The sequence below is a fragment of the Diabrotica undecimpunctata genome, chromosome 4 (genome assembly GCF_040954645.1).
Source record: "Diabrotica undecimpunctata isolate CICGRU chromosome 4, icDiaUnde3, whole genome shotgun sequence".
Classification (NCBI taxonomy): Eukaryota; Metazoa; Arthropoda; class Insecta; order Coleoptera; family Chrysomelidae; genus Diabrotica; species Diabrotica undecimpunctata.
Genome location: NC_092806.1, coordinates 113274819 through 113298035, shown reverse-complemented (window position 1 = coordinate 113298035; position 23217 = coordinate 113274819). Strand labels below are relative to the sequence as shown.

The following is a 23217-nucleotide window of genomic DNA, read 5'->3' as shown; positions in this document are numbered from 1 at the left end:
AGTTGAAGAATTTTTAGAGTTTATTTATCACATTAAAGAAGAAAATCGTAAAAAGAACGTATACAAAAGCGATATATTCGTGATAAAATGGTATCTAAAATCCAATGGAATTTTACAATACTACTGTTGAAGTCTGCTTATATTCCAATACAAGCTAAAGTAATGTGCTAATAAAATTAGCATTACTTTAGTAAGTCTTGATGTTTATAATGTATAAGCAAATCATGTTTTGTTTCTCATTTGAAGATATATGACCCAAATCTACCCGACGTTTTTTAGGTGTAGAGGAATAATTACCACTAGTACTTGGCATCGAATCCACATTGTTATTTTAATAACACTAATATGTCGCGAAATAGTTCTGAAAAGAACGATTTTTTATATAAATACAAACGAAATATCTAAAAATGTAAGGAATAACGCAGAAAATAAAAAAATCGTCGATATAAATATTGAATTTTAAAATTTCACAAATGTCATTAGTGTCAACATGTCATAATTTAGTGGAGTAAACTTGCCTGCGGTTGGACCAATTACAAACAAACATTACAGCGCGGAAAATTAGAATTACTCCTCCTGGTTAAAAAACAGACCATAGTAACCCCCACCTATGTCTTAAAAGCTTCAGATATCTGCGAAACATTTTGCCGTGAAATCGATGATTTTTGTATAACCAGACTGGGCTATATAACGAATGCTTAAAAGTTAAAGACAAAAAAGTTATGTATTAAAATAACCATTGACCTACCCAAAACGGATGCCTATGACGGGTACTACAAATTCGCAATTGATGCAATCGATTCAACTCTGGATGATAAATTAATAATCGTACAAGTTTTCGTTTTTCTACGAAGGTTCTGGAGGTATTAAAAAAAACTAATTACAAATCGCCATATTCAAAGGAGCTCTCTAGCTCCATTAAGAAGCATTTTCGGACTTAATAAATTGGGTTAAATTGTCTTAAAATTATCTGAGCTGAACTTCTTTTTTCGTTATAGTAACGATTGCCCAATAAAATCATCAATAGCTACCCACATTAGCGAGATACAGGGCAGAGTATTCCAAAGACAAGTTCTGGGGGAATCTTAAGAAAACATAAATTTAGGCCTTTTCGTACATCTGACCACTGATGTACGAAACGATTATTTCTCAAGGATTTTACCTTAACGATTATTTGACAAGGATACAATTTGTAGAATGGTAAATAGGAAAATGTATTGAAAATCCAAATTTTTATTCAAAGGTAATATTTAGCGATGAAGCTCGCATATACAGTGAAGGAATATTTAATTGACACAGTGAATTATATGAGAATGACTCAAATCCTCATTTACTTCAGGGGATCAGGAGGCAAGGGAGATTCGGTTTTAACATTAGTTGTTTTGTCAAACATAATAAATTAGTTTATCATGTATTTGATGATAAACTGACTTCTGAAACTTAGAAACCAATTTAAGTAACATTTTTAATGAGAAGGATTTGACTTGGAGGAATATATTTTGGTTTCAATATGATGAAGCACCTGCCAATAATGCCGAATTCGTAATTTTTATCAAATTAATTCTAGTTGTTATGTTGTTTATTATTCTTGTTTTTTATGTTTATTATAATTTTAATATTTTTGTAAAATTAATTCTAGTTCTTACGTACTTTTTTTGTGATTGGTAAATTTGTTATTCCTATTTTTTAAGTTGATTGATCTTATTTATGGTAAGTAAAACTGTAAAGAATTATTATTATCCGTAAATACAATGTTAGAATGTGTCACTGAGTGTTTTTTTTTTAAGTGTCTTTAACGTGATAAAATAAACAATTTTTTTGCACTGTAGCTCCAACAACAGAACAAAAAATAGATATGTAACTGGACATATCAGGTGAAATGAAAGATAATTAAAAATGTAGATGAAAAATGTCAAAATATATAGAGTGTCCTTTATACAGTGGGTGATCAAATTATTAGAGCCACCCCATAAAATTTTACTTTTTGTTTAATAGTTGTATATAATTGAGCTATAAAACATATGTTTGTACTTAATTCTAATTTACTGTGATTTAGAACCTTATAAAGTTTATAAATATTAAAAAAAAACAAGTTATTACATGAAAACACTTAAAATTATATCTTAAATCTTGGTAGTGTCACCCTTTGCAGCAATGACTATCTCACACTTTCTTGGCATACTTTATATGAATTTCTTGCAATTTTTTAAATTATTCCACTCCTGTGCTATACTGCTATTAAGCGCTCGATCAATTGACGCTTTGCGGTTATAATTTCATTAGAAATTTCGTTCTTCATGAGCTTCCAAAGATTTTCTATTGGATTCAGATTGGGCAGATTGCCAGGCCAGTTGAGCACTTTTATCTGGTTGTCAGCAAGGTATTTTGTAACAGTTTTTGCCTTGTGATAAGGTGCCGAGTCATGTATAAACGTTAAATTCTTATTCAGGAACCACTTCTGGAGCTGATGAAGCAATTTTGTTTGTAGTACTCTCAAGTACTGGTACTGCCGCTTTGTTCCTTCGACAATGTAGAGTCTACCAGTTCCTTGACTGCTTATGATAGACCACACCATAATGCTCAGGGAGTGCTTTATTGTCCTTACAATACAATCCACTTTGTATTTTGCCCAGGTCTTCTCCTCACCAATTCAGCTCTATCCATGAGGATCTGCACGGTAAATTCATTGGAAAAACAAACCTGGAATATTATTATTATTTTAGAATCGTGGACAAATTGATTAAATGTAAACTACATAAAAAGACAATGTTAAGTAATGTTATTTACCTGATTCCATTTATCAATGGTCCAATCTTTATGATATTTAGCCTATTGAACATTTTTTTTTCTTTATGGCTGGTGTGAGTAGCGACTTTTTTGCAGGGCAATAGGTGGAAAACGCCAGATCCTTTATTCGCCGAGGAGCTGTCATTGGTGAAATATTAATGCCAGACTTCTGCATCATTTTCGTTAAAATCCTTCGAGGTTGTTTTCTGTTTGCAAAGACAATATCTCGAATTTTCCAAATGTTTGTCAAGTTTTTTTTTATACGGCCCACAGTTGCTTTTGAAACTTTAGAAATTGGTGCTATTTTGCTGTTAGAGTAATAAGTGTTTAATACTAAAATGTTTATATCCACTATTTTTCTTGGTAAGATTTCTTTGGCTTTTCCCATGATGTTCTGGTACCACTGGTGTAACGAACATGCAATATTTGCTAAATTCGCAAAAAATAGTATACGACTATCAGAATATCACTAGAGAGCAATGGAAACTATTTATTATAACTCTAAACACCAAGAATACAAAATAATATGCACACGAGGTGCAAGCTAGGCTGGACAGCACTGACAAACAATGGCATCTGAGTCACGTATTGCCACGCCCGCTGTGGTTCCACTACTGCCAGACTATTTATTATACTTTCATAAAGTGTTACAAGATAAACAAATGGAACCAAACGCATTAATATACTATGCAGCTCAAGTATATACCCTTTGTGTAAAAAAATTTTACTAGGTGGCTCTAATAATTTGATCACCCACTGTAAAAAAACACAAAAATTGGTATTATATTTCCTTAGTGAGGCTCCCTAAAAAACTTCTTGTACACCACTAAACCCCACCATAATATATCTATCAAAAGTTCCTATAAAATTTTTTAAATTTTTTCTTATTAAAGAAGATATATAACCCTGCCGTTTTCGACATTTTTCAACAGTCGCCCTGTATCTCGCTAATGTGGGGAGCTATTGATGATTAGATTTGGCAATCGTTACTTACACGAAACCAACAAACTTATAATAGATGGTCTAGAAAGGAGATGGAATAGAAACACCAACCAGCTGGAGGACCATCATGGAGGTGGTTCAAAAAACTAGCAAGGGATGAGACGATGCATTATTCGTTGACGGACGAGGCAAAGAAACAGGAAATGACTGCAGATAAACCCGGGTACAACAAAAGTGCAATAAAGAAAGATAGACAAGAAAACAAAAATAAAAAACGAAGACAACATGCTAACTCCAGGAAAAATGCTAGAAATAGAAAAAGAACTCAAAAAGTATAAAATAGATATTGCAGCACTGCAAGAATTACGCTGGGAGGGACAGGGACAGATTGACAAACAAGACTTTACAATGTTATATTCAGGAGGAAAGAAACAAGGGCAAAAAGGCGTGGGATTCATGATACTAAGGCACCTAAGAGAGAAAATTATAAATTTCAAGCCAATATGCGAAAGGATGGCCTATGTTAGAGTCAACAGCAAACCATTTAATATATCAGTCTTGAATTTATACGCCCCCACAGAAACAAGCAATGCAGACGAAAAAGAAATCTTTTATGATAGGGTCAAAGAGGAGATAGAAAAAATACCCAAAGAAGATGTCATATTTGTACTAGGAGACCTCAACGCCCAGATTGGAAAAGAGGACTTTTTACAACAAATTGCAGGAAAGCATACAATACACGAAAACACGAATGACAATGGGCAAAGACTATGTAACCTAGCAACAAGAACAAATTTGTTAATAAGCTCAACAAAATTTGAACACCCTAAAATACACAAGGTAACATGGAGGTCACCAGATCAGAAAACATATAGTCAAATTGATCACATAATGATTAATAAACGAAAGCAATCGTCAATAAAAGATGTAAGAACGTACAGAGGTGCGTGTGCAGATTCAGACCACTACATGGTCACAGCCACTATAAGACAAAAAGTTAAAATTGAAACAAAACAAAAAAACCAACATAAAAAGTGGAATGTCAATAAAATGAGTAATGAAGAAGTAAGAAAAAAATATGAAGAGGCAGTAACAGTTCAAATAAAAGAGAAATATAAAGCAGAAGATATAAACACAGAATGGGAGACGATCAAAAAATCAATAGAAGAAGGTGCAAATATGCAGATAGGTAAAAGTCAGGCTAAAACAAAAAACGAATGGTATAACCAAGAATGTAAAGAAATAACAGGAAAAAAAGTGCAAGCCAGAAATAAATGGCTAAGAACAGATAAAGAGGAAGACAGAGAAAAATATGAAAAATTAAGAAGGAATGCTAAGAAAGTGATAAGGCAAAATAAAAGAAGATGGATAGACAAAAAAATGCAGGAAATAGAGCAGGAAAGAACAAACAGAAATACGAAAAGTTTTTACAAAAAGATTAAAGAACAAAACAAAAAATACAAGGGCAAAACAAACGGAATAAAAAATAGAGAGGGAATAGTGATAATAGAGGACCAAGAATACAAACAAGTATGGAGAGATTACTACAGAGAGCTCTTGACGGAGGAAACAACAGAAGAAGAAATGCATAACGAGGAGGAAACGGTGCACGAAGAAGAAGAAGATGAAGCAGATGAAGTAGATATCAAAATTTTAAAAGAACCGACATTAGAGGAATTGGATGAAGTAATACAGAGAAGCAAAAATGGAAAAGCCCCTGGTAAAGATGGCATTAATATGGAACTAATAAAATACGGGGGAAAGGAACTAAGAGGAAAAATACTGGCACTATTGAAAAACATATGGAAAGAAGAGAAAATGCCAGGGGACTGGGAGGTAGGGCAGATCATAACAGTACATAAAAAGGGCGACCAACAAATCTGTGAAAATTATAGAGGAATAACGTTACTAAATACAACATATAAAATATTGACATCAATAATAAAAAAGAGGATACAATAGATGCAATACACACAATAAAACAAATAATGGAAAAAGCGAACGAGTATAAAATAGAATTGGAAATGTTATTCATAGACTTCAAACAGGCATTTGATTCAATTAAAAGGAACGGATTAATGATAGCACTTAAAAAGTTAAAAATTCCACATACACTCAAAAAATTAATAGAAATAACAATGAGAACTACAAAAATAAGCATAAAGACACAAAGAGAAGAGACAGAGGAATTCATTATAAATAAAGGGATGAAACAAGGAGATGCCTTATCAACAACGCTATTTAATCTAGCATTAGAATATGTACTACAAAATATAAATAAAGGAAATCTCAGAACAAGAGGTGGTCAAATAATTGCATATGCAGACGATATTGCTATTATTGCAAAGAACAGAAAAATAATGAAAGAAATGCTAGAAGAAATAAGAGAGAAAGGGGAGGTAATGGGGCTAAGATTAAATCAAGAAAAGACAAAAATATTAAGATTAGGGAAAAAACCAATGAAAGAAAAAATCAAAATAGGAAGTTCTGAGTTTGAAGAAGTAGAATACTTCAAATACCTAGGAGTTACAATAAGTAAATCCGGAGAAAGGAAATCCGAAATAAAAGAAAAAATATTAGCAGCGAATAAAGCTTATTTTGCACACAAAACATTACTTAAAAGCAAAACACTGACTAAAAAAAGTAAGATGAGCATTTATAACACCATAATTAGGCCAATATTATTATATGCAGGAGAAACAATGACGATGGTTAAAAAAGATGAAGAAGACTTAAGAATAGCAGAGAGAAAGATTATGAGAACCATACTAGGACCAATCAGAACAGAGCAAAATGAATATAGAAGCAGAACAAATGCAGAAATTAAGGAAGAACTTAAGGAAGACATCGTAACTAAAATAAAGCAATGCAGAGTTAGATGGTTAGGTCACATTTGGCGAGCAGGCAATGAGGCAGTGACATACGCAATGATAGAATGGAATCCAGGAGGAAAAAAGAGAAGGGGAAGACCGAGATCAAAGTGGCTGCAAGAAGTTGAAGAAGACCTCCAAAGGGCAGGAGTCAGAGAATGGAGAGGAAGAACTAGAGACAGGAAAAAATGGAGAGATATTGTCAAGAAGATAAGATAAACAAAAAAGACTGATCCACTTAAGAAATCGGATCTAGAAAGCATTTGCGGTTTAACCCCACACTGGGGTGTATAGCCATTATATATATATATATATATATATATATATATATATATATATATACTTTAACGAAAAAAGAAGTCATGACATCTTAACTACTTTTTTATATCTCTGCTAGTTTTCGGTATACGCTGCAAAACGTACCAATTTGGGACACCCTTTACATTTTAAAAGAAATAACTACAAGGGAATATAATATATTTAGTAGCTTGGAAAAAAAATTAGCAACAACACAATTACCACGAACAAAAGTAGAAAGTGTTATAACTGACAGAGACAAAAATATGAGTGGACAAACTAAGAGCCTCATGGATGTTTGATGCTTCTGTGATTTTCCATTGTATTGTCCATCAAGCATTATTATGTTGCTGAGTTCGTGAATGGAAAAGGTAATAACATTGCGATATCCATTATAAACTAGATACATAAAATAGATTGAGAGATTGGTGATTTTATGAGATACGTTTATGACCGAAAAAGCAAAACTTCCGGAACAAACTGATCATCGGTAGGGAAAATACTTTGGATTTTTGACTAATTAAATTTCTGAGTAACGCCTGCTGAATATGAGCTTTTAAGGAAATTACAAACTATCATCTGATATGCAGACTAAAGGACCGTTTTCACACTATGTCTTATTGTACGTTTTGTGGGTCATATAAAACGTACGACAAAATGTACGTTTTGTCCAGTGTATACACACTACGTTGTATACACTGTTGTATACTACAGTGTATACACAAAGACTAAACTGGCTTGGTCACCTAGAAAGAATGCCAGATAATCAAGCTGTAAAAGTAGTCCAGAGATGGAAGCCCCAAGGAAACAGAACAAGAGGAAGGCCCCGTAAAAGATGGATAGACGACGTAGAGAGGGATCTTAAAACCATGAACATCAGGCAGTGGCGAAGGAAAGTATCCGACAGGGCAGAATGGAAGAACATTGTTAAGCAGGCCAAGACTCACAAAGGGTTGTAGCGCCATTAGAAGAAGAAGAAATACACACTACGTTTTTCCTTCCGTTTTCTACCTCATTTCTAATTCAGAGTCTTGAGTTGTGTGAAGTTTGTTTAGTGTTTTTTTTTATTATGGAGGAAACACGGCTGCTTTCTTTTATTTTTTCAACTATAAAGATACTACGACTGAGGAAAAAGGGGATGAAGAGGGAAAAGACAAGATGGTCAAGAGAGTGGGCTTCTAAAAAGAAGCCAGTATTCCCACGTCTCGTTACTAAAAGAGGCGAACCAGATGACTAGCGCAATTATTTGCGAATGAACACCTCAGCCTATTGTCAATTGCTAGAGTTGGTAACACCATATATATTGAAATAAGACACCTCATGAGAAAAGCCATTACACCCCATGAAAGACTCACAGCAACTCTCAGATATCTTACAACAGGACGCAGCGTCAAGGACTTGGAGTTCACAATCATAATATCCAAACCAGCGTTAAGCCAAATAATTCCTGAAACCTGTAATGCAATCTACTTGGTTTTAAAACATAACTAATTAAAAAGTTTTATACAATTCAATAAATTCCCCGAGAAAATCGTGGGTGCATTGCCGCAAATCTGACATTATTAGGCTTTTTTTGGGAAAAATGAAAAGAACTGCACTGGAACTAGTCGTCAAATAAGTCAAGATCGGACGACTTGTCTAAACATGTATTTTCAAGTAAAGGCCCGTTTTCACACTACGTCTTATTGTACGTTTTGTGGGTCATATAGAACGTACGACAAAATGTACGTTTTGTCCAGTGTATACACACTACGTTTTTCCTTCCGTTTTCTACCTCATTTCTAATTCAGAGTCTTGAGTTGTGTGAAGTTTGTTTAGTGTTTTTTTTGTTGTGGAGGAAACACGGCTGCTTTCTTTTATTTTTTCAACTCTAAAGATACTACGACTGAGGAAAAAGGGGATGAAGAGCGAAAAGACAAGATGGGCTTCTAAAAAGAAGCCAGTATTCCCACGTCTCGTTACTAAAAGAGGCGAACCAGATGACTAGCGCAATTATTTGCGAATGAACACCTCAGCCTATTGTCAATTGCTAGAGTTGGTAACACCATATATATTGAAATAAGACACCTCATGAGAAAAGCCATTACACCCCATGAAAGACTCACAGCAACTCTTGGATATCTTCCAACATGACGCAGCCTCAAGGACTTGGAGTTCACAATCATAATATCCAAACCAGCGTTAAGCCAAATAATTCCTGAAACCTGTAATGCAATCTACTTGGTTTTAAAACATAACTACTTAAAAACTTTTATACAATTCAATAAATTCCCCGAGAAAATCGTGGGTGCATTGCCGCAAATCTGACATTATTAGGCTTTTTTTGGAAAAAATGAAACGAACTGCAGTGGAACTAGTGGTCAAATAAGTCAAGATCGGACGACTTGTCTGAACATGTATTTTCACGTAACGTTTTATCCTATCAGTTCTCGCAAAACTACGCTTGTCCCATCATTTCTACGATCTGACCTTGGATTTCATTTCGATTCGACAAGACGTAAGTTTTGCTGTTTACATGCCACGTTTTATTGTATAGGATTTGTCCTATCCAACAAAACGTACAATAAGACGTAGCGTGAAAACCGGCCTTAAAACTGATATCTAAAAACGTTGTAGAAGTTATGTCGATGCAGTTAAGTTATAAAAACTGATAGCAGTTATGCTATCAGTTCAATACCAATTTTATAATTTCTAGATTCCTGAAAAACTAAGATTTTCATTTCATTCATTCATTTTCAGGTGACATTCAGAACGTACTAAACAATGTTCTTATTAAATTTTATAGTACTTTGACATTGAATGTTGATAAACCAAATCGGTTTGCTAAAAATAAATAACATTTTTTGACTGTACTTATTAATTATCAGCAAACAAAACAAACAAAAAATAAATAAATAATATTTTCATCACACAGATCAGCATTCGAGTGCGATTTTACGGATTTGTACGACAAACATAAAAACAACTACTAAATAAACCAGCCAAATACAGCACAAAAAATCATGGTTAAATCTTACATGATTTTCACATTATGTTTTTGTCATTGTAAAATTTATCATTAAAATTTAAATAAAGTGATACAGGTGAAAGTACACTCATGGACAAAAATATCGAATATTTTGTAATTTTTCAATTTTTTTTGGATTCACTATCATTTTAAAATAATTTTAGATTACTGATGATACTTATATAGTAGGCTCTTGTACTCAATTGGTTTGAAATAATATTTTGATGTTTATTTTGACGTTTATTCAACGTTTAGTGTCATGCATATATTTTATCACAAAAAAACTTTTTGGCGTAAATGAAAAATTATACTAATTCGGTTATTTTTAGTTTAATTTATTAAGTTTAATTAAATGTTGTTTTGATTCAACTAAGTTTTAAACAAGTATGCCACCAATTCGATATTGCGATGAAGCCCAAGTAGCACAGATTATAATTTTGTACTAGGAAGGATATACACAAAAATATATCGCACGACGTCTTAGGAGAAGTCAGTTTCAAATACTTTAAAAAGGTACCGCGAAACAGGAAATTTTGTACGAAGGCCTGGTCAAGGACGCCCAAGGTGCACAACCGCATTTGATGACCGTTTTTGGTTCTTAATTATACACAAAAGCACTCATTGACATCGATGCACCTCAGAAATAAGCTACTAAATGTTAGACAAGTTAATGTGAGTTCAGAAATAGTTAGACGAAGACTAAAAGAAGCAAAACTTGAAGATCAGATGCCCTGCCAAAGTTCCACGTCTTTTCCACAACCGTTAAGCTCGTCGTTTAGAATTTGCAAGAATACATATTCAGTGGAACATCGATAACTGGAAAAATGTTCTTTGTCCTGGTGAGACCAGAATCTTATTATGGAAGCCAGATGGTCGAAATCACGTCTACAGAAGAGTTGAAGAACGATTCGCCACCTGCAATCTCGCCCATACCGTTAGTTTTGGAGGTGGTGGCATAATGCTTTGAAAAGGTATTAGTTCGGAGAAACCCACCGCACTTGTGGAAGTGATTGGATGGATGACTGGTGACTCTTACGTTTAAAACATCCTGCAAGATCATGTTTTGCCATATCTCGGTTATATTGGATATGACAGATTCATGTTAATGCACGATAATGCTTAACCACATGCCGCTGCCATAGTGAGTAATTATCGTGATATATATATATATATATATTTACAAGGATTTCCACAGTTTTCACTGTATTCCTTCACTCAACCGTTTTCTCCAATTTTTCCTGTTTAGCCAGTCCCCTTCCTGTAGGTTTCTTCTACTCATTGCTTCGTCCATCTCATCTCTGAAAGATCTTCTGATAAGGTCCCAATTCGAAGATTGGATTGGCCACCGGTCAGCCCGGATTTAAATCCAATAGAGCACATGTGTGGTCAGCTAAAACGCCGCACACGACAAAGAAATCTCGTTACAAGATGCAAGCAGTAATAACAGTTAGAGGGAAGAATACTCGTTACTGATGATGTACTTCTTTCTGTTAAAAAGTCTTGTTTAAGCAATTTAAATTAGCATTATAAGTTTAGAGTAAAATAACCTTATTTACCTAATATTAAGCATTCTTTTTTTTTCGAAATTTTCTCCGCATAAAAACTTAAAATTGTTCATTAAACATTGTTAAAATAAACTCTTCTTCACAATACTTAATTGACCAGAATTTATTTTGAAAAAACAAAAATTTGAAAATTCCAAAATATTCGATATTTGTGTCCATGAGTGTATTTGTTTATTTTCAATATTATCAAAATATAAGAAATGGACAAGACCATCCGTTCTAATTTTATTTTTCTACCAATAGGCCTTACCTTCTAAATTCTTGAAAATACGGTTGTTTAAATGAGTTTATTGTTACGTAAACGGTGTCTTACTATAAATAACTTAATTTTGATAACAGTCGCAACAAATATTGTAGAAATAGAAGAGATAAAAAATAACTTTTTAGAATTTCTGGGAATTTCCCAGAAACTAGAATTTCTGGGGGTATAGAGACATATACTGGGAATTAGAAGACAATCGAATTTATACGTTCTACAACAATTTAAAATGAGTACGTTAAAAATTAGTCCGTGCCTTGTGTAATACCTCCAACCTCTCGGATATATTTGTGTTTTGTACAAGTATAAAGCCGTTGTACAGCTATTATTAAATTGTTAAGATACCGATTCTTCATTTATAAATTTCAAGGTTCATTAAATACGAGGACGGATGTACAACAAATTATAGATTACGTAATTGTTAGTGCATACATGGAGAAATCGATAATTTATACAATCAAACATTAACACCTTAATAAATGATAAGGTAAACAATAGTTCGTTTAGATAGTTTTTACGCAATTTATTTACTTAAAGGATGTGACATTTCCTCAAATCTGTTATAATTAAATGATTAATATCAATTGTTTTTTAGTTGTCTTATGATTAAGGTTTAAGTGGACTGACAAGGTGTACTTTATGAAGAAAGTCTGATTATTTATTATCCTATCCTGCCCATATTTGCCATTTTTTTCGTTTTGCCATTCATTCCCTTTTGATTTATGGATTATATTGACACAGCAATTTTTCTATTTTTTTTAAATCTCCACAGTTTTCCTTTCCTCCTCCAGACGCTAAGAAAAGACAAAGAAATTATTAACACTGTTAAGAACAGAAAATTGGCTTACTTCGGCCACATCATGCATAATAATAAATTTCGACTTTTACAATTGATTCTACAAGGCAAGATTGAGAGTAAGAGAGGCCCTGGATGTAGACGTACATCCTGGTTGGCCAAACTTGTGAAATAGGCAATAGGCAGAAAATCTCTAGAAGATTTAGAAGAAGTTTTCTTTTTGTTATAAGTGTAGTATCAACTATCCTTTTTTATTATATTATTTGATTTTCACAAGGAAACTAAGTTCCTGTAGCTGGCTGTATACCATGTATCACAAAAAAAATTGTTAAAATCCTTTATAAAAGGTATATAAATTAAAAAACCAAATCGGGCTATGTAATGAAGACAAAACGTTTTCGGAAACCATGTTCCATCATCAATGTCTAGGTGTACATGTTTTGAGCCACTAAATATCTGGGTAAAAACCCGTTAAAAGTTATAGGTTACAATTTAGTTAACATTATTTAGTCTTATATTTTATATCCTAATCCAACATCCTAATATATAAAACTAAATAATGTAAACTAAATTGTAACCTATAACTTTTAACGGGTTTTTAACCAGATATTTAGTGGCTCAAAACATGTACACCTAGACACTGATGATGGAACATGGTTTCCGAAAACGTTTTGTCTTCATGACATAGCCCGATTGGGTTTTTTAATTTATATATATATATATATATATATATATATATATATATATATATATATATATATATATACATCGGTTTAGAACGTCTTTCGACGTTGTCCGATACCTAAACACCATCTCTTCCTATCTTCGCAGTCGTTTGTTGTTAAATTTCTTTCGCTCATGGACTTGTTTACGCCGTGTTGCCATTCTAATCTGGGTCTTCCTCTTTTCCGTCGACCTATCGGTTGCCATTCTATTACTTTTTTGGGGAGTCTTGATGCTGGCATCCGTTGAACATGCCCATACCACCTTAATTGTTTCTTCTCTATATCTTGAGTTATATTTCCTTCTATTCCCATACGTTGTTTTATTACATCATTTCTGATTCGGTCTCGTCTGGAAATACCTAAAGATCTTCTCATTGCATCCATCTCTACTGCTTTTCAATTTATATACCTTTTATAAAAGATTTTAACAAATTTTTTATTTAATTTTCGTTCTATTATTTTAGTTTTATATTTTAAACAGAATGTGCTAGATGCTCTTAATACTAAAATTTTTAAATTTTTTAGTTGCAGAAATCTGCCAACACTTGGTAAGTTTTTATTCAATCTATTATATTTTTATATAATACATTTTTAAATCCCCTTGTAATATAATTGGATGTATTGAGCAGTACGTAGTATTGCTGCCGTTCCCAAATTCGAATAAAATAGGTGAGTTTTACCTGGAGGCTAGCTCCTTGCCATACGTAAAAATCCAACCAGCTGAAAAGCCTAAACATCTCTTCGGATATACGGACGGATCTAATAGTAAGCAACAAATAAAAAAACGGTTAATAAATATGGGAACATGGAATATACAGACAGTAAAACATAAAATCAACATAATTTTATTGGCATTAGAAAAACGTAGCAAAGCAACGTAAAAAACCTGAGAACAAACAGAAAAGAAGCAAGTAGAATAGATTTAATAGAAGAAAGATCTTGGATCAAATATTACTTACAAATTCTGACTGAAACAAGACCGAAGTTTAAGAACAAAATTACAACAACATATGAACATATGAAGTGGAATACGACGAAAATTATGAAACAATAGTACAGAAAGTCTAAGATGCAATACGAACTCTAAAAACTCGAAAAGCAGAAGTAATGGGTCTAAAGCGAGATTGATGCATAGCACATACACTCTTCAAAATGTATCTGAACGAGACGCTCCCAGTGTAAAGAAGAAAGTGCTGCAATATGGGCATCTTGATTGAAAACGAGAGATTGTACAGGATATATACGATTAACTGGTGGTATTGTTTTTTGTGGCTGGCTTTAAAGTTAAAAACTCTGGTAATTTGTAGGAAGGTAATTTGTGAGGTCTATTGTTTATTTTGTTTATCGAAAACAGAAAATAATAAAAAAATTTTGAGAAATTGGAAAGTTGGTTTCTTAAATACGAAAAGATGATTGGCTAAAAAGAGCGGGTGGAAGGAGATTTTGGATGATGATAGATTTTGAAAGCGGAGAAGGATGACTTATCTGTTTCTGACCTTAAAAGGAAGAACAAAAGGAATTATTTAAAGATTAGCGTCATTTTCTCAGCTTTTTACGAATATAACCTTAAACGTATCATTATTTACTTCGTCTGTTTTATAATATGTATAATATGTATAATACATTCGTTTGATTTTCACAAGATCTATTTATTTATATAAACTGTCTTATGGGGATTAAAACATGACTTATGTGGGTAAAACAATGCGAAGCCTAGCTCAGAATCAAAGAATATCCTAATAACACAGAAAAATTAAACTTTGGACTTCACATCAAATTTAATAATCATTATTTTTCTCCTTCAAAGAATAATAAAATTTTACATAACATTCCAAATGAAAATTTTAGAGAAATAAATTTTTTTAGAATATCTTGAGATATCCAAAGAAATGAAATTGAACCCTGATTGTCGCTTAAACACACAACTTAATCTCAATTGCAATTTATATAAATTTTTAATTAATCATTTAAGTTATTCTGCTTTAAAACAAGAAATGTTAAAAAATTTTACTTAAAATTTGTACATTTCTGATCAAGAGATAGGTACAATTTTATTCCACTTAAATATCATACTTGAAAACATTACAGTAAAGTTTCTTTTTTATACAGTGTGTCAATTTTAAAACTTACAATGGGCTATATCTCACGAACAAGAGCTGATATCGAAAAATACTTGACATTGTTTCTAGGATAGTAAGTAACTAAAATGACATGAAAGAGAACCCCCATCAACCTCCTAGTCCCCTCTCACCACAACCAAAAAAGTTTAAATTGGAAACCCCTACTTGTGACACATCATTAAAAAAACTATAAAAATGCTATGCAATGATATAAATAGTAATTATACAGGATGAAGCAATAATTGTGAAACTTTGGCTTAAATGAAAAATTTAATGAGGTCTTTGTTGAACTACTTGTTTGGGAAAGTATGTACTATTTAACAAGGAAAAGACAGTTAAGATTTTATTTCACGTATAGGGAGCTTGCGCATCCGTTTATACGTATTTCAGCCCAATAGGCATCATCAGAACGGCTTTCGCAAGCGCTCTGAACGTGAAATAATTCTTCTCTGTCTTAGGAAGCAACTATAACATGGCTTCGTATAGACGCAATGTAGCGACATCTGATAATAAAATCGTAGACTAATTTTCGAAACCAAATTCAAGAATTCCGCTTTAATCTGTGCCTTCTAAGAATTGCAAGGCAAAAACAGACGTTGATAAAGGTGTTAAGAGAGACATGGGGAATCTAAAAATTGCATTCCACAACATATCTCTTCAACTAAGCAAAATTCTTAGCGAATTGGTTTCTAGTACTCGTACAGAGTATATCGAAATAACAAGGAAAAGACAGTTAAGATTTTATTTCACGTATAGGGAGCTTGCGCATCCGTTTATACGTATTTCAGCCCAATAGGCATCATCAGAACGGCTTTCGCAAGCGCTCTGAACGTGAAATAATTCTTCTCTGTCTTAGGAAGCAACTATAACATGGCTTCGTATAGACGCAATGTAGCGACATCTGATAATAAAATCGTAGACTAATTTTCGAAACCAAATTCAAGAATTCCGCTTTAATCTGTGCCTTCTAAGAATTGCAAGGCAAAAACAGACGTTGATAAAGGTGTTAAGAGAGACATGGGGAATCTAAAAATTGCATTCCACAACATATCTCTTCAACTAAGCAAAATTCTTAGCGAATTGGTTTCTAGTACTCGTACAGAGTATATCGAAATAACAAGGAAAAGACAGTTAAGATTTTATTTCACGTATAGGGAGCTTGCGCATCCGTTTATACGTATTTCAGCCCAATAGGCATCATCAGAACGGCTTTCGCAAGCGCTCTGAACGTGAAATAATTCTTCTCTGTCTTAGGAAGCAACTATAACATGGCTTCGTATAGACGCAATGTAGCGACATCTGATAATAAAATCGTAGACTAATTTTCGAAACCAAATTCAAGAATTCCGCTTTAATCTGTGCCTTCTAAGAATTGCAAGGCAAAAACAGACGTTGATAAAGGTGTTAAGAGAGACATGGGGAATCTAAAAATTGCATTCCACAACATATCTCTTCAACTAAGCAAAATTCTTAGCGAATTGGTTTCTAGTACTCGTACAGAGTATATCGAAATAACAAGGAAAAGACAGTTAAGATTTTATTTCACGTATAGGGAGCTTGCGCATCCGTTTATACGTATTTCAGCCCAATAGGCATCATCAGAACGGCTTTCGCAAGCGCTCTGAACGTGAAATAATTCTTCTCTGTCTTAGGAAGCAACTATAACATGGCTTCGTATAGACGCAATGTAGCGACATCTGATAATAAAATCGTAGACTAATTTTCGAAACCAAATTCAAGAATTCCGCTTTAATCTGTGCCTTCTAAGAATTGCAAGGCAAAAACAGACGTTGATAAAGGTGTTAAGAGAGACATGGGGAATCTAAAAATTGCATTCCACAACATATCTCTTCAACTAAGCAAAATTCTTAGCGAATTGGTTTCTAGTACTCGTACAGAGTATATCGAAATAACAAGGAAAAGACAGTTAAGATTTTATTTCACGTATAGGGAGCTTGCGCATCCGTTTATACGTATTTCAGCCCAATAGGCATCATCAGAACGGCTTTCGCAAGCGCTTTGAACGTGAAATAATTCTTCTCTGTCTTAGGAAGCAACTATAACATGGCTTCGTATAGACGCAATGTAGCGACTATGTACTATTTCTTTTCATATTTTTACTATTAATGTTTTTTAGTGTACTATAATGTGATCCAATTCAATGCTGTATTCTAACGACTTTGTTAAAATATATTGCTTCCTGTTATTTCGTAAAATTGTTAAACTTGCTATCTCATTTATTATGTTTAAGTATGGAGAATTTGACTTTTTTGATTTTGTTATTTTTGTGTCGCCAATACAAACAAGAGTACAGTATTGTATTACGGTCACAATTAACTTAAATTATCGCCACTCAAAATCGCAATACAATAGAGTTATTTATGGGTATACCTTCTTGCTACCGACCACCTCGGTAGAAACGGACCTAGTTTTGATCGGTTTTCGTGCTATCGAGCCTCGGCGTTCCCGGGCGTCCCGACGTGGTACCAACGAGATTCCATTGGCTAAGAATCTTACGACATCAATATTTCAAAAGGTGAGTCTATATTCTTTGTACAGACAACAATAATGAGTAAGGCCAGTTAATATCGTAATTTATTCACAGTTGTATTTGCTATCTTTCGCTAATTTATTTAGAAACAAAATATTGCATTTTTTCTTTATTATTATTTATCTAATATCATTTAACCAGCGACCTCTTAAGTTTTATACAAAACACTACTAATTTGTTAAAAATGTCAATTAAGTAAATGTTTAAAGTGGATTCCGTTGTTTTGTAAACAATAATGCAGCCTATTTTCAAATTCCACACGAACTTTGGCAAATGTTGTTCTAGTAATAGCGCGACATGCTTGCGTAATTTTTTCTCGCAATTCTCCAAGTGACGCTGGTTGAGTTTTATAAACAATTGACTTGAGGTAACCCCATAGAGAAAACTCAGGTGGTGGTAAGTCTGGTGACCTTGCTGGCCCCTCAATAGGACCTCTCCTTCCAATCCATTTGTTCGGATTAGAGCTAGGTTGCCTTGATTGTCCCTTTGGTTCTCCAATTCATGTACAATTAAAGGTTAGATGGTGTTTTCCCGCATATCGAGATAAACGTCACCACTTAAATTGCCTGGTATGAACGATGCGGGTTCGCATCACTCCAGTACCGAATTCTTCTTCATGTGCCTTGTCCGTTCCGAACGTTGGCAATCAATATGGCTATTCTGACTTTGTTTACGGCAGATCTGAATAGTTCAGCAGATGATAATCCGAACCATTGCCGCAAGTTTTGGAGCCACGAGTGTCTTCTCCTCCCTGGACCCCTTCTGCTGTCTATTTTCCCTTGAACGATCAGTTGTAGTACTCTATATTTATTATGTCTCATAACGTGACCCAAGTATTCCAACTTTCTTTTCTTTATACTTATTCCTACCTCTCTCTCTTTACCTATCCGGCGTAGTACCTCTTCGTTGGTCACGTGCTCAGTCCAGGATATACGTAATATACGTCGGTAAGCCCACATTTCGAAGGCCTCTACTTTTTTCATCAATGTTGCGGTCATTGTCCACGCCTCCATTCCATATAACAAAACCGGGAATACATAACATTTCAGAAGTCGAATTTTGAGAGGTAGGGTGAGGCTTTTAGAGGTGAAAATTTGCTTCATGCTAGTGAACGATGCTCTTGTCTTTTCTACTCTTATACGTATTTCCTTCGCTTGATCCCAATTTGAGTTAACTGTTGTTCCCAAGTAGATGTACGAATCCACGTGTTCAATTCTTTCATTGTCTAATATCAGTTGCTGTGGTGGTTGTTGGGTTTTGCTTACTAACATCCATCCATCCAGTACCGACAGTTTTGTTTATTTACATTACCATTCAGCATAAAAGTACATTCATCAGTGAAACAAATATTTTTTAACATTCTCGGTTCAACGCGAATTCTTTTAGTCATGAGTTCACAAAACTCAATTCGTCGGTCTGGATCATCATCGCCTAATTCTTGAAGAGTTTGTGTTTTGTACGGGTGAAACTTATGTAATTTCAACACCTTTCTAACCGAATCCTGTCATCCTCATCTCCTGTCATCTCCTGATGTGAAAGTCCTGTCATTGCAGATACTTGACGTGTTGATGCAGTAAGCTTTATTGCAAAATTTCCAAGAACCTTAATTTGGAATGCTTCATTCAGTAATCTTGGGGCATCCCTTTTTTTATTTTGCATTGACCCCGTTTCTCTAAACTCAACTAAATCGCGGACGTACGCGTGACTTACATTTTTGTCTGGATGCCTTTCATGGAAAATTTGAGCTGTTCGTAAATAACACTGGTTCTGGGAGGCAAATATGAAAATGATCTCCACGCGTTCAGGTATACTGTAAACCATCGTGACAACTACAGCTGAATGACAGTACCGATTGTACAAATGAAAACTAATGACATTCAAAATTCTCAAATAAACCAAAAATTATTGAATCTGACAGAACCTAAAAAAACATGTTTTCAACGGCAAATTAAGTTTTTATTTAACAAAAAAAATTCTGACGAGCACGTATCATTAAAAATAATAGTCCGGGAGATAGCATTATAAATACAAAATTCATAGTAAGCCGGCTGATATTAACACCCTGTAATCATTGTTTAAACAACTCAACAACAACCTCATTAAATTTTTCAGTTTTGCCAAAGTTTCACAGTTATTGCTTCACCCTGTATAATTATTATTTATACCATTGGATAGGATTTTTTATAGACTTTTCAATGATCTATCACAAGTAGGGTTTTGCCACTTATTTGGTTGTGGTTGGTGGGGCCTAGGGGGTTGATAACCGAGCGGTTAGAAACTGTTTCAAGCATTTTTCGATATCGGCTTTTGTTCGTGAGATATAGCCCATGTTAAGTTTTAAAATTGACACACTGTATATATATATATATATATATATATATATATATATATATATATATATATATATATATATATATATATATATATATATATATATATATATATATATATATATATATATATATATAATATAGATAAGAATTTGAATACTTGTTTTAGATATAATTTGTTAAATGAACCTTGTTTTGAACTTCAGACAATTTCAACATTATATTGCTTCGATACAGTAATTTTAAATTTAAATTTTTCAACAATTTTAAAAATTTAAATAATTTTAACCGCTTTAGCTACATCCAAATGGTCGGGCTTTTACACCCATGTTATAAAAACATGTTTTAATGTGTTTTTTGTGGAGTCTAATATGCTAACCTTTACAAAACAGTCATCAGACCAATAATGACATAACGCGGCAGAAACACGACCTGACACATGAGGATAAAAAATGATGTTAGAAATAGAAGAGATGAAAACACTTGAAAAATTGATAGTAAGACACTATGGGACAGAGCTAGAAGTACAGATATACGACGTAGATGCAAGGAAAAATAGAAGGGCAGAAAGATCATATAAGCCAAACAACATCAAATACATTAGTAAAGACGACAAGAGACGGTTCTCCAATGGGAAGACGCTCAGTAGGAACACCACGAAAATGATGGAACGGCAACTTGGAGGCACATTGAAAAACAGACATAGTCTACATAAAAAGAAGATGTATACTAAAACATGCACTTATCTATTTAGTTTCTTTCATTAGGATGAGATCACAAAGTCTGTGATAACGTCATAGATCTCAAGTAAACCTCAGATGATAGTATTACAGGTCCAATTGATCCATTTATTTTCTTACCTAAAATATTTATTACTTCCTCCATTACAAACTGTTCGAAATACATCTTGGAACACCCTGTATATAAAAAATGCAAAAAACTCACCTCTAAAAGCAGCTTTGGTTTTATTGTCTTCATGATAAAATACCACTGAGGAATTTAAGAGATTAAAAAACACAACAAAATTGTTTTATAAAGATAGCCAAGTGCTGACATCAATGTCAATGATCCTTATTACCAAGTATCTCAACCCAAAGAAGCAAACAAGACGCATTATGCTGAGATTCAAAAAAATGTTTTTGAACAACTTCCATTTTTAGAGGAATCCGAGAGATTCGAATTAATTCCACCACGAAGAAAGGAATTTTTTGTTCCATTCCACCAAAACTGTTGCTTTGTGTCGTTTTCAATTTTCTTTGTACGAATTGAAACGTCATATAGAACTTTAATTTGCAATTTTTAGTTTATTCCCAAATATTATTTATTTAAATTACAGCAGGTATCAATCAGTATCCAAAAAATATTTCGTATACATAAAAAATCTCAAGAGCTCAAGAGCCGCCCCCCACCGAAGAAGAAATTAGAGAAGCCATTTTAAAACTGAAAAATAACAAAGCTCCCGGTTTGGATAATCTTCCTGCCGAACTCTTTAAGAATGGTGGTGACACCCTTTTTAAACACATGTATAAATTAGTAACCAAAATCTGGCAACGGAAGGAAACGCCAGCGGACTGGAAATTAGGTGTATGGCACCCTATTCACAAAAAGGGAGATATGATGGTGTGTGATAATTATAGTGGCATCACCCTACTTAACGTGGCATATAAAGTATTGTCCAACGTATTGTACAAAAGATTGATTCCCTATGCTGAACAAATAGTTGGGAACTACCAGTGCGGTTTCCGACCCAATAAATCAACAACGGATCAAATCTTCACAGTCAGGCAGATTCTTGAGAAAACGCTTGAGTTTGGAGTCAACACCCACCACATATTCATGGATTTCAAAGCCGCATAGACAAAATTTAGACATTTCATAGACATTTCAGTCAATAGACAAAAACTTCTACAGGCTATGGTGGAATTTCAAATGCCGCTTCATCTTGTTCAACTAACGGAACTTACACTCACAGGCGTAGAGAGTGTAGTCAGAATCCAAAACGACTTTTCCAGACTCTTCCATTGTAAAAATGGACTGAGACAGGGAGATGGACTGTCGTGTCTCTTATTTAACCTTTACTAGAAAAAGTATTTTTTTTTGGAAAAAAGTAATTTTTTAAATGGACAAAAAAATTGCTTGAGTGGAGACCACGGGCTGACAAGCACAGCCGAGGAAGACGCCTGCACTTAGAATGGGATAAAAATTAACGCACAGAAAACCAAGTATATGTATTGTACTAGATCAGGCAACCAGATACATAGACTATTAATTGATGATCTGGAACTGAAAGGTGTGGACACCTTCGTCTACCTGGGCTCGCTGCTGACCAAAGACAACAATATCAGCGAAGAAATTAAAAGAAGTAAAGTGCTTGCCAATAAGTGCTATTATGGCTTGGAGAAGAGTTACCAGAGACAGGGGCAAATGGAAGATTGTTCTGAAGAAGGCTTTGGCTCATAACGAACTGTAATGCCACTGATGATGATGATACATAAAAAATCTAGAAAAAAAGTAAATATGGACTACCATAAATAATTTGGTAGACTCCCGTTTTCCATCAAAAGCGTTTAATAATGTTTATTATATATTTGTTTTTCAAGCTCACACATTTTGATATAATTTATTTCTATTTTTAAAGAGATCTATCGAAAATATGACGTTAAAACGGTAAATTTTTCTTGTTTGCTTAGATAAAAGTAAATTATCAATTACAGTAAAACATAAAACTTGATCATTTAATGCCTACTTTAACTTTAACATTAAGTTTTTTGGTCTGAGCTTGTTTATAAATCAATGGTTAAAACGGAAGTGTGATATCTCAATTCTATTATGCAAGAGAAGTGAGACATTACCTCGATTTGATGTGTCCAGGTAAACGGTTTTCAGTAGATTGGAAGACGGCAGTCATAAAAGATAAAATCGAGGAAAAAGCGAACATGACAGATGAACAACAAGGCTTCCGAAAAAA

At 33.6% G+C, this 23217-nt stretch overlaps 1 protein-coding gene across 2 annotated transcripts in view; it reads right to left on the bottom strand.

The window, feature by feature from the left end:
* Nucleotides 1-23217, bottom strand: part of tsl (membrane-attack complex domain containing protein torso-like) — a 219484-nt gene that overhangs the window by 173008 nt on the left and 23259 nt on the right. Inside the window, exon 1 of one of the 2 annotated variants that reach the window (XM_072530022.1) lies at nt 21195-21242. The exons of the other annotated variant lie outside the window; for it this stretch is intronic. Coding sequence (XP_072386123.1) covers nt 21195-21227 — 33 coding nt within the window. The 5' untranslated portion in view covers nt 21228-21242. Of the gene's footprint in view, nt 1-21194; nt 21243-23217 lie in introns of those variants that run through there. 2 annotated transcript variants of the gene reach the window in all.